The sequence below is a fragment of the Rhamphochromis sp. 'chilingali' genome (assembly GCF_963969265.1).
Source record: "Rhamphochromis sp. 'chilingali' genome assembly, chromosome: 14".
In the NCBI taxonomy this organism is placed as follows: Eukaryota; Metazoa; Chordata; class Actinopteri; order Cichliformes; family Cichlidae; genus Rhamphochromis; species Rhamphochromis sp. 'chilingali'.
Genome location: NC_137941.1, coordinates 1,908,225 through 1,929,237, shown reverse-complemented (window position 1 = coordinate 1,929,237; position 21,013 = coordinate 1,908,225). Strand labels below are relative to the sequence as shown.

Genomic DNA, 21,013 nt, shown 5'->3' with positions numbered 1-21,013 from the left:
CCTGGTCCAGCCCTAACTATATGCTTTAGCAAAAAGGAAAGTTTGAAGCCTAATCTTGAAAGTAGAGATAGTGTCTGTCTCCTGAATCCAAACTGGAAGCTGGTTCCACAGAAGAGGGGCCTGAAAACTGAAGGCTCTGCCTCCCATTCTACTTTTAAATACTCTAGGAACAACAAGTAGGCCTGCAGAGCGAGAGCCAAGTGCTCTAATAGGGTGATATGGTACTACAAGGTCATTAAGATAAGATGGGGCCTGATTATTTAAGACCTTGTATGTGAGGAGCAGGATTTTGGATTCTGGATTTAACAGGAAGCCAAAACAGGTTTATAGATATAGTCATATCTGAAGGTTACACTTCGTCGTCCCGTGGATTTATTTCCACGCATCCTCCAGGTCAGAAACACTGAGTGTGAAATTAACCGTGAATGTTACGTTTTTGCAGGGAACTGAAACCAACTTCCAGCTAGCAGCATTATTTTTTTCTGTCCCCAAGTATAAGCCTCTAATTCAATCCCCACCCCCACAAGCTCTGATCACAGCCCACCCCCCTGCCCTCTCCTGTACAACCAATCCAACGGGGTTGCATGGACGAGACCTGCCACAGGACATTACGTCACTGCTGAAAACGGCAGCAGAGCACAGCAGATGTCTGCTTTGTGAAAACACTCCTGTTGCCTGACCTGATCCTGACAATGAGCAAACCATCACACAATTATCCCCCCCAGAGGAAGCCTGTGGGCCCGGGGGAAGGGGCGAGTGTACCAGGAGAGGGCAGGGGGCGTAAAATAGGAGAGTGGGGGTCTTTTGCCACGGACTTGTCCCAGTGAGAGACACACACACACACACACACACACACACACTTGCTATTCATATTCGTAATTATAATATGAATAGAGGTCAGCAGAAACAAGCCACACCCAAACCTTCACAAGATTTGCATCTTAAAATTGAAGAAATAAAACATTTAATCACCAGTAATTTGTCTCAACTTACAGTTTGTGATAATAATTATTCTGTATTTTTATTAAATGGACAAAAAATAAATAAAAATGTGCATATTTACAAATAAGAGAGCAACATAAAGCTGGGAAATGAGTCTAAACAGCAATTAGAGTTGTGAAGTGATGAAGCATCAAGACCTTGAGAGAGAAAACAGAGAGTGAGGACTAAAAACCCCCCAGAGGCCTCCCTGATCAGTGTGTGGAGATGGGGGTTAGGCTGGGATCAGGCCTTGGGCTGTAAGCGCTGCTTGGCACCTCCCCTAGACATCTGCCTGCAGGCTGTAATTTGGACGTGCACGTGGCAGCGGTGAACACAAAGCCACACTGGCATGAGGTAAGCAGCAGAAAATAGTGCCTTCAGTTCTTTTACCACCAGCCTCTGGTAGCACAGGAGGTTGGTGACCTGAATTTCAAGGGTGGAGTACTTTGAGGAGAGACTGAACATACTTTAATGTCAGGATAGATGGTGATGAAGCTGTAATGTATGGCCTGGAGCCCACCCAGCTACTGGAAGATAAAAGGCTGTCCCCAATTAATGATCATCTTACTCAGGGGCTCTTAGCCGTGTCATCGTGCCGCCTTTTGCACATTTGCGAAGTCATTTTCCAAAAAATCGTTTCATATCTTGCCCTGCAGTGGTAGTTATTGTTACTCGTTTCCATGCATAGGAGGGGGCAGCACAGTAGCCTGTGATCTCAGCGTGACCTGGCTCCTCTACAGGAAATCTGCCGCGCTCCAAAGAAGAAGCCAAGGAAACAACTCTTTCCTGACGCTGTACGGCCAGGTGGAAGAGTGGGTGAGTGCTGCAAGAAACACAGGGACGCGCAAATTCAGTGGCACATGCTTGGAGAGTTTAACCTTGTGGTGTGGGTGGGCAAGAGAGCGGATACGCACATGCACACAAAAGATCTTGATCCTAACAGATGTGCACCATCTGCACACCAAGTAAAACAATGCTGTTCTGTAAAACAGGTGGTAAGGAAAAGATCAGCTCACAGGACGAGCATCTAACAAAGAAGAAGAATATGACTACTGTCTCATAATCAAAGGAGGATTCGAAATGTGCAGCGTGCAATAAGGAACACCTATAACTTACTAAATTGAAAGTTCATAGTTAAGCACAGCTGCCACAGCTCTATAATTTATTCAACACTAGGTCGTCTAAGACCTTGGCTAAATTGCTCATTGATACCATCCACCCATACATCAAACTTTGAAAGGATCTACAGCTTTAATTTATTTTACCACACAGCAATTTAGTGTTCCAGAGCCGAGGAAAACACCAGTCCGAGCTGTGTATGCGATCAGTGAGAAAGCAGGAAAACAGCATGTTGAGCAAGGTAGCAAACATCCTCAAAGACGCATTCAAGCAAAGAATTTTATCAATCTCTGGCATCAGGCTTTTGTGAATATGCTTTAATACATATTTTTCATGCACACACACATATTCAAATCTATAATAAAAGGTTTGAATGGTGTCATGAGAATTTATGCAAAGGAAAATTTTAAGGAAAGCAAAAGAACCTTGAAAGTAACAATTGTGTAAAAGATGGCCACATGTGCCGAGCTGCAGACAGCATGATGGAAACAGCTTTTTATAGCTTCGAAAGCGCCGTCCAGTCAGGTTTGAGGACTTCCTCTCTTCAGGGCTCCTGGTCACTACAGGCTCAGAGGCCTTTAAATGCAAAACAAATCTCAGTATTTAAGTACGTGGCTGCTGGTACTGAGATAAACGTGTTCATTTATTTTGTTTCAGTGGGCGACAGACTAGGACTGCAGGTCGGCCGGTTTATCACAGAGACTCTTGCTACCTGGCCATGCTGTTGTAATAAAGGTAGAATACTAAGATAAGCAAGGCTGCTTTGAAAGCAACATTATCTGGACGGCAGCATATGCTGCAAAACTTGTTTATCATACAGCATATGTGCAAGTCGCTAATGTCGTGCCATCATGGACGCGGGCTTTTGAACCGGGAGCTGACAGCAGGCCAGATGTTCCCTCTCTTCTTCACCCAAAAGCTGCATTGTTGATGGTTTCCCAAAGTCATTTCAAATCTCGATTTGTTGGACACAACACGACAAAATTGCTTCTCTTGAGTCTGTGTGCTCTAATAACACGTCTACTTTGTTACTTGCTATGACGCCTCATTAAACCTTACATAATACACTGGTGTCAATCTCAATAATAAAATGTTCCTATTCATAGTCATTTGCTTAATATGCAACCTTTGTTCTCAATAAATTAATTCCAATGTCCAAGGTCTACAATCCATGCAAAAATCAAGCTTGGCCCTGATAATCATCCCTACATCTCTCCATGTAACGCCATCAGCTCGACCTTTGGGGCCTGGGGTCAGGCTCTTTGGGTCTGTCAAGTGTGACTGGCAGTAATAACTCACAGCTCACAGACAGATTTGGGCCACGTCCACACTAATGCGTTTTCGATTGAAAACTTTTTCTCCCGTCCACGCTGAGACGGTGTTTTCAAAACACTCTCAAAAGCGCATACATACATACATCGCAGTGTGGACAGCAAAAATGGAGACTTTCTAAAATGATGACACATGTTAGTCATGTGATGCAGTCATGTGACTAATTAAACTAAGACAGCGGAGGGCGTTACACAGCAGCTGTTTTGTTTGACAGCTCTATTAAAGATTAATATCAGTCTGCACGCGCTCCTGAGAGCTTTTCTTCAAATTCTTTAATTCTCACTCGCTTTTGCAACTTTGTACTTTTGTGTTACTCGCAGCAACAACTCCACCTCATTGTGAGTCCATTTAAAAAACTCGCTGCTTTTCCTCCACATTTTGCTGCAACGTTTCAAAGAGCCGGAAAGTAAATAAGCGGCAGACGGAAATGAGGCAGGTCGAATCTTCTTGCGCTTCACGCATGCGCAGGACTGGAACGTAATGTTTTCAGCCGTTTCAAAGTGGACGCACAACTGTGTGAAAAAGACCGAAAACACTAGTGTGGACGCGGCGCGCTTTCGGAAGGAAACGCCGTTTTCAAATCTGTCCGGGCCGGTGTGGACGTAGCCTTAGAAATACGAGTTTATATAATGATGTACGTCGTTGTTATATCAAAATGTAAATAAATGATCTGCCTCATAATAACACATAAACCAGTTTGTTATTACTCTCAGTCTTAGTGAGATTATTATGTGTGACAGTTAATAAGACATCAGTTTGTGAGAGTTTACTTTGTGTGTCTGTGTGTTGTTCGGGGCAGATAATACTTACTGAGCACCTGCAAAAAATTAATTAAAGCATGCGGTGTGTGCTCGCTTCTATTGAGGCTCTTCAGCACACAATAATATAAATAAATCTTATTATTGTCGGAGATATAAGGTTGGACGCTGGAACAATATTGCACGCAGCTAATACGAGTCTTATCTATTTGCCTGCGTTTCGGTATGCCTCACATATTTTGTTATGCAAGCTGTGTACACAGATAAAAGCTGCACCCATTGTTCTGACTATGAATAGGCAGAGTTTACAATGGATTTGGACGCTGACACACAGAGCAAATCCATTTAAAAAATATATGCTCGCCGAAGCAATAACTATCAGCCGCAGCAGTGTTTAATCTGTATCGTGTTAAACTATTGGCAGGTAAACGTATCGTCTTTGAAGACGGGGAAAATCTAAAGCTTTCTAAATTAAACACTGACAGCAGGGTTTTTAGTCTCATGGCATCAAAAAGATGAAAACTGCTCATGTAGAATTACAGCACAAATCAAGAGTCAAAACCAGCACGATCATACTTAACACAGACACGTTTTTCATCTCACGGTTTGTACGTTCAGTAACAAGCAACAGGGGCCCAACGTGAGCAAGAAGCAGGATGTAAGGGACTGCTCTCCTCAGGGGCAACGGGAGGTTATTACCGTCATGACGTCCGAAAAATAATTCGTTTATTCTGCATTTATTAGCCATTTTTTCAGTTTCAACCTGATGGGCTGCTTAAGCTCTACAGGCTCCTAATCAGTGCGTGTACACTGTACTGCATTTTTCTAATGATATAAGCAGCCAGAGTACTGCCTGCATGCATGAATGCAGCAACTGATTAGAAATTCTTGCATTATCCAGTTGAACACATTTGCATTTTATTCTTGGGTTGATGAGGTGGGTGGAAAAAGGAACACACACACGTTTTCTATCGTCTCACCATTACGCCAACACACATGCTGGAGAGGACTCACGCTGCCCACCTGAGTCAAAGTGCCATTTCAACAAGTGCCCACTTAAATCCACCTACATGCAGGTTCTGAGGTGCAACTTACCAAGGCGTCCTTGAACACAGTATTATAACACCAGAACAGTCCATGTGACTCGTTTGTTACCCAACAGCTCGAGCTGTGCAAATATCCAATAATATGTACTGTGTCCTTATTTCATATAATTTATAACATGCATAAATCCACATATTGCCTTTTGGTTAGTGTTAGATAGCACAGGTGTGATATCATCCTGCAGTAAATGACTCTGAAGTCCACATCCAGTGAGTAAACTTTATTTTTTCCAACCATATCTTGTTCAAAATAAATAAAATACTAGCAGAAGCTGAAAATTTCTGGATCAGAGTGAAAAAAGGAAGTGAAAGCTGAAATCTGTGAGAAGGATGAAACAGTTGTAAACTCGTGGAGAAGGGTTAACGCGTTATACGTAGTGTAATTAAACATTACAGGGTCGCATTGAGAGATCTGATATATGACTGTTATCAGACAGGCAGTACAGTTAGTTTACACGTGATACCCAACCTTTGACCTCGAGAGCACAAGTCTTTCTATTAAAAGTGTAATAACAATGATTTATGTCACCAGTGCTTCTAACAGATGCTGCAGGTCCTTCACATTATGCTTAATATGACTGGACTAGGGCTGGGCCATATTATACCGTTCACGGTAATACCGGTATAATGTTAGGCAACGATAGGAAAATGAAATATCGCGATAGAATGGGAGAATGTCAAACAACACTGCAGCATCACTGAGAAACTGTCTAAATTCTTTCATCTTTAATAAAACGATCAGCATTGCTGCTTTACCAGGTGTAACTATAAAGTTTAACTTCCAGGCATCCATGAAAACAAAAGTTATTACATTTAACGGAGTTAGAAGTTAGCAGGAAGCTAGCGGAAGTTAGCTCGCTAGTTTCGCTAGTTACCTAAGCATGATATTGCATGTTCTGACTGAGAGATTTCTGAAAAAAAAATCAAACGTACAGCTCTGCTATCACTTCCAACATAAATGAAGACAGAAAACTAAACAGCAGTGACGTTTGTAGGGTTACTGAAGTTGGGCTAGCTGCTATATAATGATGTGCTACGTGATCGCTAGCGACACAGCTATGTTAGCATAACATAAACAGTGAAGCTGGAGGACGAACACTAACACTTTTCCACTTATAAAAGTTAACGTGAAGGTTCTTCATGGTTAGAGACAAATGCAATCGCATGGCAGGATACTGTAAACGGACCAAACTTCAGTCAGGAGAACAACTGAGATAATCCATCCACAATACGAGGTCAGTCATTAATATACTGCAACAACATGGGAATAGAGCAGCTGCCAGAGAATTCAACATTAATGAATCAATGGTACAGAAGTGGAGGAAGCAAGAAGAATGAGTTTAATAAAGTTTGATTTATCTGACTGCTTTGTTTCGCTTAATGTGCCTTATAATCCCGTGCACCTTATGGTCCGAAAAATGCATACTGCACACTGCAGTTTAATGTTGCAAAGCACCTCTTTTTAACTTCAGTGGATATTATACATGGTTATGCTCAGTATATGTCAGCCCATTTCTACTGGAAATGCCTTTTGGTTAAACTTTCAGCAAGGAATTTGCATTTGCACTGTTACATTTTTATAAAGCTTTAATGTACATAAAAACCAGCTTCTTGTTTAAGTGAAAATAAATGGAAGGTTGTCTTTTTGCGCTAGTAATGTTGTGGAGTTGTATTTTGTCTCGCATCAATTATATCGTCGGTTATATCGTTATCGCAAATTTTCAAATATATATCGTGATAAATATTTTTGGCCATATCGCCCTGCTCTAGACTGGACCAGTGGGAAAATAATAATAATGAAGAGCAAAGCTCAAATCAAACAACTCTACTTGAAGTGTAATTGTATTCCTTTATTGTTTTGATTAACTTTTGAGCGCCTCATGCTGAGACAGATCTTAATACTGACGTCAAGACACAGACGTGACAGCTGGAAGTGCTGATGCACACCATGGTGATGAAGCTCTGTGGTCAGCGCTTCAGTCAAAACTTTATTAAACATTAGGAAAATGTGATCCTTGTCTTGACTGTCAGCACACAGTAATGGTGGCTTCAGAGAGGACACTGACTTTAATGTTAACTCCAAGCTTAAACACAACTGTAACCCGACTACGCTGATCCACGAGGTTTCACCTCATTACGCCCGACCTCGGCGCCCACATGTGGACTTCCGGACATGACAAGGACAGAGTTTGTTCAGAGTTTCCAAAGAGGTGTGTGCATATACACAGAAACGTATGCACACATGCAAACGCCTCAATCTGTGACTGGCTAAGTGGCAAGGGGCAGACAATACAGGACTGCAGGCCATCTGCATGCTGCTGCGCGTGAAGAAAGGCCACTGATTAGTTCATCTCTAATGGGCTGCCTGTGTTTTGAAAGGAGGAAAACACCTGCCAGTTAATCATTAGGTGCCTCATCTGGGCAGGGAGCATTTTACTTAATTGGACAGCAGACAGAAGAGCGGACAGATTCATGCAGACGGGTGTGGCCGTGCAGCTCCGCAGAACTACGAACGAACTCTCCATCCGGGCTTGCGTTCAGCCATTTTTATGAACAGAGAGAGGAAAAATGGAAAAAGCAAAAAAGACTTACAGTCCCCTAAACTTCAGTATTAAAAGGTGTTACGAGCCATCATGGGCAGAATTTACAGGCATACATATTCAAAAGCATCTCTGGATATTGTAAAATCTTCCAGAGCAATGTGCAGGTCGTGAATCAGACTGCAGGCTGCTCGATAACTGCTGCGCGGGTTCTCCTAAACTGATCAATATGTACTGCACGGCTCTCTGGCCTGGCATCAGCCACTGTTTATTCGTAATAATTATAATTAAGATGGGAGCTCAACAGTCAATTAGCCTACTTACAACATTACAGATAGGGGACCAGCTGCAGGTCTGCCTCCAGCTGATGTACACACATCACAATTTGTCTGGGGACCAAAGGAGCAGGTGCGAAATACGTTTCCACCTGCACGCCATCGATGTAACTTACTCTTACAGCAAACACACACCCGGTATACACACAGTGAGGCAACAACAACACAACAGCACTAACCAATAGTATCGAGTTTTACAAAATCCGTAATTGTCCTGAATCACCTGAAGTCGCACATCTTCCACCATCGCCCAAACGCACCAGCATCGAGGGAACTGCCATTTATACTCATCATTGTGTAACTGCAACAACTACTTCAGCATCAGCCATCGAGGAGCCAGAAGTGACCACGGCATGATGCCATCCATTTGTGTTTAATGCAGCTTCGTGCTTCTGGATCTTTGGGGCCTCCAAAGAACTGCGACCTTGTCTGCTGCAGCCTGTTCTGAGCTTCTGACTTTATACCGTATCAAGTGTCTAATGAGGATCAGAGATGAGAAGAGGACGATTATACAGCCCCCTGTAGTTAGCTTAATTAAAGCTCAACACTGAAGGACGTCAGACCCGCCCAGTCAGTGTGCTAATATTCCTGCAGAGGCTAAATGAGTTACCAAAAACAGGAACTTGTGTTTTAAAATTGGAAACGCTGCAGAGAACCGAGAGTCATCTTTAATCTAAAAATATTAGCCGGACACTCGGTTCTCTAGAGTCCATAAATATTGTGCATTCGAGAAGGAAAAACGAAACAAAGCAAATCATGATGCACGCTCATACTGGCTGATTTCTCCTGCTCCGCTCTGGCCTCGCCTGCACGGCTACATCACAGCAGAGTCCCGATCGACGCTTAAAAACAATAAATACAAAAACAACCCAGGAGCAGACTGAGTGGACGCGGCGTGCCGAGTGTGTCGTCAGCTCTTTAAAAACAAAAAGGCGACTCCTGTGACTGAGGATGATTTCCTTTGTGTTTGTGAAACACTGCTCTGCTTTGAATACCAGTCAAGTCAAATCTATTCAAATAACAACATTCAAATGAATTTGTAAACCACAGCTATCCAGCTGCAGCGAGCACGTTTTTCATCTTTTCTGTGTGTAAAAGGGGAAAAAACTAATGTCAGTATGGGAAACATTCAGCTGCAAGATGGAAAGAAGTGAACGAAGCCACACGCATCGCATGACTCAAACTGACCTCCTGAGGTTTTAGTACATTTACATACATTTTGTAAAATTTCTGTCAAGTGCTGGTCGCCCGGGCGGACGCATGTGACCACACTGAGGGTTTAATATTACAGGAGATCGATGCTGTGCTGCAAAGCCGAGTCCAGATGGTCCGACTCGAGGATTAACATCAATTTATGAAGCATGTTGACATAACCTGCCTTTGAGCTCTTCTTAAAGAGTCTGTCCCATTAAAGAGGCCATGATCTTTAGTGAGCAATTATCCATACGTTGTATTATTCTTGCTCCCTCTGCAGGGATGCACGCTTTGATGCTTTTTGCAGAGCATGAAAAGAAAAGCTTGTAGCAGAGCCTGTTTCTGGGGCTTCTGCCTGCTGCATATCGCACATTTTTTAATTTACCATGAACCTTTTGACCTGTACAGAGTCGCAGGCTTCTATTCATTGTTCCAGTTTTCAAAGTTTCAGGAAGATGAGTTGAAACCATGCATTTTTCTCAAACATGCACGGCTGTCTTTTTACAGCAATGAACCCTTTCAGTTCATATTAGCAGTGCAAACGGTCTGCTGTTCAGCCCTGTGCGACGACCTAAATGATCCAGTGGAAATGCAGTTAAGAGATTATTTTGAAAATCTTGCACGCTGCCAAAAATCAGTGTTGTTGTTTGTAATGCTCTGATAATCATGCTGGCCATTTACATTTCTGGCTACTTTCACAGTTTGACCGTGAGACTCGCGGCTCTGATGATTTCCATCTTTAACATCCTTCAAAATAATGACAGAAGGATACAGGGGAACGTTTATCATAAAGGGGTTGAACGGCAGTCAAAGTGGAATTCAATGATGAAAATGTTAAAGACAAAAGTCGACAGCAGGATTTCTTGAGCCTCTTTGTGTGCGGTGAGAGGAGAGAGACGTGACAGGCACTGACCAGCGAACAGGAGGGGGGAAAGCAGCTTGAAACTGTGTCGTGTCGGCTCCGGCTGTAAAGTAAAGCCAAAGAGTTTGCTTTTGTCTGCAGGGAGTATGTCTGCTCTGGGACGAGAGCACTCTCGCTCCTCCAGTCGGAGTCTCTGAGGGCTTCTGCCGCAGCCCAGAGACACAGCGGGCTAATTGACGAGTGCCGAGCTTTGTTTTGTCTTGGCACAGTCGCAGCAGTGCTGACTTAATGTTGCCAGCGGACAGATGGCATGCCACGGCACTGAATGGCCAACACTCCCCATACACTAGTTAGGGTCCCTCTGATCTCAGCACCCCCACCTCCTCCATCCATCCCAATGCATTAGTCACTGGGTCCAAACCGATAATCTGCAAAGAGCTTCTCAATACCCCATCTTCAAGAGACAGATGACAGTTTCTTCTCACCACATCAAGGCTAACAAAGCCTCAAAAAAGTCCTTTTTCCAAACCAAATCTAACCTCACTCTCTTTAATTTACATTTATACGCTCGCCGGGTGTGAAGAGGACCTTAGAGCTGGACTCACATGTGTGGGCTTAATTCGTAGAAGTTCCTGTTGCGATACTCTTCTACTTTCTCTGGTGTGTAGATGGGCAGGGACCTGTAAGGGTTCATGGAGATCACCACGCTGCCAATGTATGTCTGAAGGGAGAAGGAGAGACAGAAAGCATTAGCACCAATCCACAGGTTACTTTCTCAGTCTGCACAGCTTAACGCCGCCGTGCAGACGGGCAGTCTCTGAATCAAAGGGACGGGAATTCTGCTAATGTCAGCGTTTCTCAGACAGGTATTCTTAATGAAAGCTCGTGATGTGTGAAGTAAAGCTGAAGACGTGTGAAAACAAGGAGAAAAACACGTTTGTGGGCTGAGCAGAGTCATTTAGCTTTAGTGCCCAACGCTGCCATACAAGACAAGCCTGGAACAGCTGCCGGGACAAAGTCCAGATGAGACAAACTTCCTGCTCTGATATTACAAAAACATCAGTCAGCTGATATCAAAGGAAAATGCAAGAACATCCAACCTCAGTCATTTTTATTAAATCAAAGAAAATCAGTGTTTTATATCAAATGGAACAAATTCATGTAACATCCAAACAAGTCCAACAAATCACACTCATCAGAAATGTCTCAAAGCGAACGCAACCGGCTATCATCTCCATCATCATCCTCCTACACGGCAAACAGAACCTTTCAAGCATCAACCTGAAACATTTTCTCTGCTCTCTATGGTAATGGCTGTTGCATAAGCCACTCTGACGAGAGCGGAGCACGGCCTTCCCTGTGGCAGCACCGCAGCCTCCCACTGCCTCTCGTTCAATAACACACCAGAGGCGGCACGAGTGCAGAGGATGTGCACAGAGGCAACGAGAGCTGCAAATGTAAACAAAAAGTCACGTGTTCTGAGCAAAAGCAGAACACGCGCGCACACAAAAAAGAGAAGCATTAAAAACCTGAAACTTTTTCCCCCACTCGGCCTTTTCAAGTCATTAAATAAATCACAACTTGAGAGGAGCTTCATGCTTCCTCGTGGTTCAGCTCACACATCAGAAGATGTACGAAGAGCTTTGAACTGATGGGACTAAAAGTTCCCATCACCCCACAGTGTCTGCTGTGTTTGTCCCGGGATGAACAGCAGGGCATCTGCTCCTACGTAGTTTCCTTTTTATAAATACTAAGACCTCGATGAAGCCAAAGACATTCACGCTCCTCAACATGAAGCTTTGTTTCATTATTTTGGAAAACCTGAAAACCTTTTTTTTGCAGCTGCACTTTGCTGGAGATGCTTTTTTACTTTCAGGCAACAGTTTGTTTCTTTAACGTCGTCACGCTGAAATCCTCAGTCAGCCTTCTGGAGACTGGGAGTCGTCATGTCCCCAACTATATCCCCTTAGCATAACACTCCCTCCTCCATTTCTACAAGTGGGAGTACTGGCCAACATACTGGACCTCCATCTCTTTCACATCTGACTGAACACGGCATGCTGCACATCCGGTTTCTTTTTGTGGGCTTTTGGAAAAGTTTTATCTTGTATGTTTGTGCCAAAGATCAAGCAAGATGTGATTCTTTTATGTTATGCAATGTCCTTCACACTGCATGAGCTGTCACAGAAACCGTGATTTCCTCTAACGACGCCTGTGCCGAGGCTGATTTTCAGAGCTCGATTGTGTGGGTAGCTCACCATCTGTAGCGTCTTTTCAGAAGGATGAAAAATGCAGCTCTGATTAGTGGGACAGCAGTTTGCTCTGTACCTCCTGATTACCGTCGTACCTGAGCCCGTGGTGATTTTCAGTTGGTAGCACATCTTCCTGCATCTTTTGATGTCTCTGACGATCCTTTTCAAAGCCGAGCTGCGATGCAGAAATGCAGAACGACGCAGGCCCGGCGTTCGCAGGTCAGGTTTATAACCACATCGATCCATTACGTAAACTGGAACTCGCAGGCTTTTTCAGATTCGTCTTAACGATCACGGGGTTTCTACTTTCTAGGCGTGGCTGTAGCTCAGGAGGCGATCGGAGGGTTGGTGGTTCGATCCCTGCTCCAATCTGCATGCCTGCATATTTTTTACATTTATATACTTTGGTGTTGTTCATGAGATGAAGAAAGTAGGATGTGTGCACAGTCAAGACACTGTATGAATTTCTTTATCAATAAATCCACACGCAAGGAAAAGACGCCATCACATCTAATCAAGTTATTGTGTATGAAAGTCTTCATGGTTCCTCTGAGCCACACAATAACAGGGACATTTTTCCAGTTACAGACGCATGATGTGCTGTCCCTCTGAAAGACAAAGCCATGTTTCTTCTGCTATGAGCTGTCATATGATAGTTTGGTGTGGGGGATGGGCCCGTTTGTAAGGAATGATGCCACATGAGGGAAAATACACTTGCAAGCAAGGACTGCACATCGCAGATTTATTGGGTAAGTACAGGTTTTAGTGCTTCTCCTGGTCATCGCTCTTGAGGTGCAGCTTTAGCAGATTTAGGGCTATGTGATTTACCTTTCCATAAACAGTCTATTTTTATTTGCATCTAATATTGCATATATGAAGTGGGTTTAACTACTGTAGCCACATCATTTAGGTAAGCACCACCAGTGTTGGTCAAGTTACTTGAAAAAAGTAATCAGTAACTAATTACTGATTACTTTCCCAAAAAAGTAATCCCGTTACTTTACTGATTACTTATTTTCAAAAGTAATTAATTAATTACTTAGTTACTTTTTAAAACACGATTTACAACCTGAATAGGTGATAAAGTGATAGATCTTTCAGCCCAATTCTACTTTTTCTACATAATCATCATACAAAATGTAATCAAATGGAAAAGTCTCTTTTTAAAACTTGTTTTATTAGTTTTAATCTTTTAACTTTATGCATCAAGCAAACATTTAATTATCTGCAACATTCTCTGACTGGAAGAAATTAGTTTAACATGTAAACCTATTTTCTGCACATTCCAGCACATAAAATAAAATATTTTGTGTGTTTACACTCAGTCTTTCAAATAGATGCAAGTAAAACACAGCAGAAAATAAATAAAGTCAAAGACTCAGCGGTCCTGTTGCTCTATTTTCACCTGTAAAGCAGGAGTGGGGCAGGCGGAGGTTTACCCTGGTGCAGGTGTGCCGCGGTCAGTGGAAGAATCCGCGAGTTTCTCTGTGAGTTTCCCATTACGTCGTAGCTACTCGGTGCTTGTTGGAAGTTTAGGGGTTTTTTTCGCTGTAAAAAGAAGTTTTCTTCCCACGCACAGCGGACGCTAATGTTTTTGTCACTTTTTATGGAATCAAACTCAAAGTAAGGTCAGTACTTCCACGCTTTAAACGCTGCACGCTCATACTCTCTCTGCACTCGATATATGATCCATTGTTGATCTGCACACAGCTGTTGTCACGAACGTCGCACTCGCTTACGTCACTGTCATGAGACATTCTCGCAAAAAAATCACGGTTTTAGTAACGCAGTAACGCAGCGTTCCTACGGGAAAGTAACGGTAATCTAATTACCGTTTTTGCAATAGTAATCCCTTACTTTACTCGTTACTTTAAAAAGTAATCAGATTACAGTAACGCGTTACTGCCCATCTCTGAGCACCACACAGGGAAAACCTGAGTTTATGGTTTCAAAATGTCACCACAAAGGTTTCATCTTCAGATCACAAAAATCACAGTAACTTTTTGAATCTAATTATTTTGCAGAAGAAGGACGATTAGCGGACAAAGCATTTAAAGGTTAGGGTGGCAGCGATATCTACTGAACTTTAACGGTTTCCAATCTTCACTTTTAGCTGAATTCTATTTTTTCTTCCTTGGAGTGTGAGAGGAATACATAACTCGAGATGTAACTCACTACTTTTCACATTAAGTAACTTAATGACAGCCGGTCATTCCTTTCTTCATTCATCTCAGGTTTGAGTTTCTCTTCATGGCTCTTTAGTTTTACAGCCAGCCAACTCAGGGATGTCCAACTCCAGGCCTCGAGGGCCAGTGTCCTGCAGGTTTTAGATGTGTCCTTGATCCAACACAGCTGATTTAAATGGCTAAATGAGCTCCTCAACATGTCCTGAAGTTCTCCAGAGGCTGGTAATGAACTAATCGTGTGATTCAGGTGTGCTGACCCAGGGTGAGATCTAAAAGTTGCAGCACACCGGCCCTCGAGGCCTTGTTGCCCAGCCCTGAGCTAACTGCACTCATGGTGTCACAGCTCAGTGTTACACACAGGTAGTAAAATCCCATTTACTTTCAAAAAGTGCACAACATCTAATCAAAGTCGAACTAAGCGACGTCTCCTGGGAATACAATGTTAATGATGAATAGCAGAGGGAAGAAAACAAAGAAACAGCAACAGATCCTCAGCTTATCAGCGTGAGGCAGTACCGTGCATTTACCCAGGACGTCCTCACAGCTCCGTGTTCACAGTAACACTCTGGTGTTTGTATGCAGGGGAACGAATATGAAGAAAACAAACAAACAAACAAACAAACAAACAAAACAGGGAACTTCCAACTTCTTCACCACTGACAGAGCTGAAGAAGAGCATTGAGAATAACCAGACATATTCTTCACACTGAACATGGCCGCCATCCTACAAAGCAGAAGAATCGCTGCCACAACATAAAGCCCAGAACCAATTGTCTGATACGGTGGATACACTTCAACAATCCCCTTCTTCTACAGATAAGTCGTCAGCTAGACTGCCGGGCCTTCCTTCCTCCTAAGCTCTGGATTTCATGCCTCATTTGAGGGCACCGACTACATTCCTCCGTGATTTGATTTATTGATTGTATAGCCAACACTGAAATAAGTGAAGCATGGGAGGAACAATAGAGTTATGAAAAGTATCTGTGCATTTCCTAGGAGAAGCCTTCTGTAGCGTTCAGAGCGAGAGAGTGAAGCAGTGTTGTTGCTCTGCTACCGAGCCCGTCTTTTTCTCCACGTTATCTGAAGTCAGTGTTATTAAGCCTTGTTAATGTAGGAAGCAGCAGACTTACATAGATCTCACTGTGGTCAAAGCGCTTCTTCAGGTTGCCAAGGAAGGAGTCCTCAGAGAGGGGCTCCAGGAGGACCATGTCGCCGACCCCAATCATATTGTCTAGAAGTGACGTCTTCACCTCCATCTTGGCTGTAGTCGTCCCCCCCTGCAAGGATATAAGAAGGAAACATACATTAGAGACTCATTTAGAAAAAGGGGAAGGCTCTGGAGGAATCCTGGTGGGCCAAAGTGTGCATGAAGCACAGAACTGCATGTTTTATATGGAAGAAAAAGCACAGAATGCATCAGCCTTGTGTCTCCTATCAGATCCTTTTTTTGTCTTTGTGTGCATCACGTTCCAGCAAACTCGTCAGAGGCGTCCTCTCGTTAGAAAACAAACAGTCCTAAACTTAGCCAATGTAAATAAACTCAGTGCAGGGGTACACATGTGTGGAAGGCAAGAGTTTGCCTCCAGAGGCGGAGCGGGGCCTTTTGATTGGCTAATAGGTCTCCTTCTCCCCTGTGGCATGCGAGAATGTCCCATAGAAACTTACATAACTAAGCAACTTTGCCCCTGACTTGTGGGTGTCTGCTCAGCTGGAGTCTCCTCCTGTTTCGGGGTTTCGTACGAGTCCCATGAACTCCACTGGAGAATTGTACTTTTCTCCTGTGCTGCTTTGCTTGCTGTGATATAATATTCGGCTGGAAAAGAGTCCCGGCTGTGACAAAGACTGTGCTGCGGCTGGCAGTTTTCAGTCCAGTCTCCTTTGGGAGAGTAATCCCAACGCCATAGGGCTGGAGATAAAAGAGGGGCCTGGGATGCATTCAGGGCTTTGCTGCACCAAAAACCTAATGTCTGCTGTTGTGACAGACTGCCCACACAAGACCAATAGATGAGGCCATGCAGTCGTCTATTGTTCGCCGGTAGGACAGACGTCTCTTTCTGAATAGTCAGAACGGATCGTGCTCTGAAGCAAATGAAAATATGACAGGGGCATAATGCACTGTGATGTTTTAGACAGCATTGGGAATGAATGAAGCGTCGTGGGTGGCAATCAGAAGCAGCCCGAAAACGAGGCGACGTCTGACACTCAAAACACAGAAACAATATCGTCGTGCCTCACGGACACAGACGCATCTTCAACCGTGGATCCGATACGTGACTGGAAACTGTTGGAGGTGCGGAAAAGGAAGGGGCGGATATTTCACCAAAAAAGGAAAAAAAGATTTTTCAGCTGTCAAACCGACTTTTAGCTGCAGCGTAAGAACAGCACGACTTTCTGGAAAAAACTGGAGACTTCTATTTCACTTTTTCCCTGGCTTGTGTTCCCCCGCAGGGCACACTATTATTGGCCCATAAAGAAGCTGCCCAGTTCTTAGCAGCAGGCAGGAGTCTGTTTCCAGCAGCACTCGCTCTCACACTCAGCACGGAGACAACTTTTAAAGACTGAAAAGAAAAAAAACGATGATGGATGAAAAATTATTTAGGAAACCAAGACATTTGAAATGCCTCTAATGATGTCATCAACCCCATCTCGGTTTAGCAGGCTCCAGTAAGGGGAGAAATATGTGATTACTTAAGTATATATATTTCATAAGTAGGTTACTTCCTCTTGGCCTGATGGCCTCGTGCCAAAGCAGCCCCAGTGATGGCTCGAGTCGACCAGCTGCTCGAGTGGTTTGCAGCGCACTTTAAAAATATAATTACTTACATTTGAAACAGTTGCAAAATTCTTTGGAGGCATGAAAAACAGCAGTCAGTTGTTCTGTGATCTCAGCCCATATGCTGCTTATGTGTAGGACTTTATAATGCAGCCGCTCTGCTGCAAATCAATAAATATCATTTTGGATCATTTCCACATTTCAGAGAGGAGCAGACTTCCTAAAGCCTGCACGTGTAAATAAACCAAAGTTTACAAAACACCTAATAGCTCCTCTGTAATTACTGAGCATCCAGAGCATCGGGGATTTTGTACTAGCCTGCAACAATCAATATTAGTCAAACCAATTACACCAAACCAGTTAAATACTCATCTACTGCAAACTGATTGCCCGGTCGGTCATGGCAGCGAGTGCAAAGCCATGCCACACTGAAAGTCTGCTACTAAACACGAGTGTTTAAAGCAGGGAGCTTATTCGTTCTGAGCAAAAGCAGATTCTGACGCCTCGTGTTGACCTGGGAGATAAAGCTGCCCGAGTGCCAAAAATGTGGCATCTGTCTGCATCTTGGACATCCTCGGCTGATAACCCACTACCCCACATTTAGAAGTAGTTTCCAGGCAGCCTGTGACAAAAATCCCATTAATGGGAATTGCTGCCTGCTGCTAAATGTTGTACTACATCCAAGAGAGGGAGAATGAGAGAAAACCTGACGGCTTTGATTAAACTCCTGGGATTATCCTTACTGCTGTGTGGGAGAGAAATGGGGGATAAAACTTATATCATCTATACTGATAAACACGAAAAACACTGACTTTTGTGGTTTGTCACAGATAAAGGGCAAAAAAGAAAAGAAGTTTTTTAAAATTGTGGTTGATATAAACACACTGATTTAATCAGCCTAAACCTGAATGACCTCGTATTAACCTCTGCCAATTTCCTCGGAGTAACCAGATTAGTAGTGCCCGGCTTTGTCACTCTCTCTCTCTCTCTGGTGCTTTTTGAATTTTGCATGTTTAAGCATCAAATGCCCCGGTATGGTTTAGCTGTCATTCATCTCAAATCTAGATCAGCGATGCAAGGCTGTATCTCACAGTCACCTTTACTGAGCGCGCTCACACTGGCACAGCGCCTGTGTGCAGCACGTGGCTGTGATTACACATCATTTCAATTTGGCGTATTACACCAAAAACATCAAAACTTAAAGTCTCCCACGGTTGGAGCTCAGCGAGGACGTTACTGCAGATGTAACACGAGGACTTTGAGTGATTTGCTAATTGAAGCCTAATAACCACTTTTTACTAAAACTTCTCGGGGCGGCGATGTTTCATGACTCATCATCAGCTGTCGGTGACGTGCTGCAGACTCAAAGCCATCCAGCGGCACTGCCTTAACCCCTGCTTGTTAACGCAGCATGAAGCTTGATGTGCAGAGCAGATAGAGCACACCCACGACTCCGGGCCGCCTCTGACACAACTCTCAGAATTAATTTCTAAATCAGAATTTCATCTACGAGTCCATCAGATTAAAGTGCTGCATTAAGAAGGAGCAAAGTGTCTGTACAGAAAAATAAAACACGTGAGAGATTTTATCATCTGAGATCTGATAGTAATGGATGCATGTCGCAGCAATAATATGAGATGTGCTCTACTTTGTGCCTCTGACATTGACCTAGATTTCTCAGTCAGATCACGCTATGGGGGAAACACGAATACAAAAATCACCATTAGAAGTACATTTAATATTTACAGGTCCTGATGTTCTTTCTGCCCTTCAGAGAGAAAAACGAGTCCAAACAAAGGTCAACAGCCGTGCAGGCACTCACAGGCATGCACAACACAAATAGTGACAACGCTGGAGACACAGCGGAGCCAGTGAACTCGCTGCTGAGAAACCTGTAACGGTTTTGAAAATGTCAGTATTTCCAGGACAGTCGACCAATTAGGCTCTGCATTGTGGCCTCTGATATAATCGCAGACACGGGTCTCGTGACGCTGCCTTTGGAGCAGTTGTTTGGGAATATAGTGGCATTGAACAGATGATAATAAACATCCATTATGCAGCATAATACTCTGTAAAATTTCCCGCAGATCAGTCCAGCTTTGTCACAGAAAAGTCACAACATGGCACGCTGCTGCCGCTGATGCAGATTAAAGCCCTCCCTAATGGAGCAGCAGCGTGGCATGGGGCCGTGCCAGAGAGCAGGGCAGGACAACGCAGCGAGGGTTACAGGAGCTCAACACAAGCAGCTGCCTGGAAACTGAACTGGAATTCCTGGGTCCCCAACACTCCAGGTGCAGATCTGTGTGAGGAAAGCTCGGCACGCCGACGGCCCAGAGCCGCTGTGACAGCACAGATGCTGAAACTGAACCTTACACTAGATGATAAACAGGAGATCTCACACAAATGTGACCCCATTAGCTCCGAACGCACAATCCAGGTCCAACATGAACCTGCAGCACACACACAAATGCTGTTCTTTATTTACAATACAGCCCAAAGTGCAGGCAGACATGAGGACGTTCAGTCAGGCAAGAAGCAGGCAGTATCTGGAAATCAAGATGACAAAGTATTACACAATGTTTACTCCACAAACCCTGAGAACTGGAGGAGTCAGCTTCTTCTTATGAGCAATGGGGCTTTACATGTTCATGACACAAGCAGCCAAAGTTCTGGTAATACCACGAGAGACTTCCTGAAATTGGGTTTTTGCGTTCATTTGCTGTGATCTCAGCCCCACTGAAATTTTCTTTCTGTTGTACTTAAAGTTATTTAAATAAGTCTGTGCAGCTTGCACAGCTTCCAAACTTCCCAACGAACCATCTGTAAGCTTGGAAGCTCAGCTCGTTTATTAATGAGACAATACGCTCACACAGCTTAAACAGAAGTATCTGCAACATTCTCCGAGAGGTCGGAGTGTCTGGAAATCATTATTCATTTTTATTCCAACAGAGAAGCTAAGATAAAAGTAAACGGTGCAGATAATAAGCTCCGATAGAGGACTTTATTCAGTAGTTTCTGCTCCTTCAAAAAGGTCAGCGCTGCAAGAGCTCGGTGTGACTCACACACAGTGCACTGACCAGGTGAAGCGGACCAGCCTTTACAGACCATTTCAAATTTCATCACAAGAAAAATGGCAGTTACAACCGAACTAAACAACACAGAGCACTGGCATCCTATTATCTTACTTTCTTTCATTGATTGTACTTATTGTATTTTTGTATTTCCTTCTGATATCTGTACCTGAGCTGAGGTGACGCAAAAATTTCCCCGTTGTGGGATCAATAAAGTCTTATCTTATCTCTTATCTAACTTTATCCACTCTAATGTTTACTGTGTTTAGTTGTGCTTAGTGCCAACGTGACTGTGCAAGGACAATAAAAAGTTATCTTATGATGGAGCAGATTTAAGATTTTCTACTTTTTGCATTTATTGTGATCAACTACTGTTACTTTGTCATCAGGGTTAAACCGCAGCGCGAGCACTCAATCAGTATTGAAATAAGCGCTTCTGGGCATTAAATAAAAGCGCACAGGAGAACGGCAGCACTTTCATATACCGTCCTGCAGGCTGCTCTGAGT

The 21,013-nt window shown here is 43.5% G+C and overlaps 1 protein-coding gene and 1 long non-coding RNA gene across 6 annotated transcripts in view; one reads left to right on the top strand and one right to left on the bottom strand.

Moving 5' to 3' along the window:
* The window catches only part of myo1b (myosin IB), a 55,848-nt gene that overhangs the window by 32,675 nt on the left and 2,160 nt on the right, over positions 1 to 21,013 (bottom strand). For all 5 annotated transcript variants that reach the window (XM_080902633.1, XM_080902635.1, XM_080902634.1 and 2 more), the window contains exons 2-3: positions 15,793 to 15,939; positions 10,830 to 10,945 (exon numbers count right to left, since the gene is read on the bottom strand). In XM_080902633.1, the coding sequence (XP_080758759.1) occupies positions 10,830 to 10,945; positions 15,793 to 15,918 (242 nt within the window). In that variant the 5' untranslated portion in view covers positions 15,919 to 15,939. The remainder of the gene's footprint in view (positions 1 to 10,829; positions 10,946 to 15,792; positions 15,940 to 21,013) is intronic.
* LOC308409703 lies at positions 1,213 to 20,681 on the top strand. Its single transcript, XR_013974054.1, has 3 exons — positions 1,213 to 1,335; positions 1,670 to 1,797; positions 19,523 to 20,681. It is a non-coding gene; the product is annotated as an uncharacterized lncRNA (long non-coding RNA).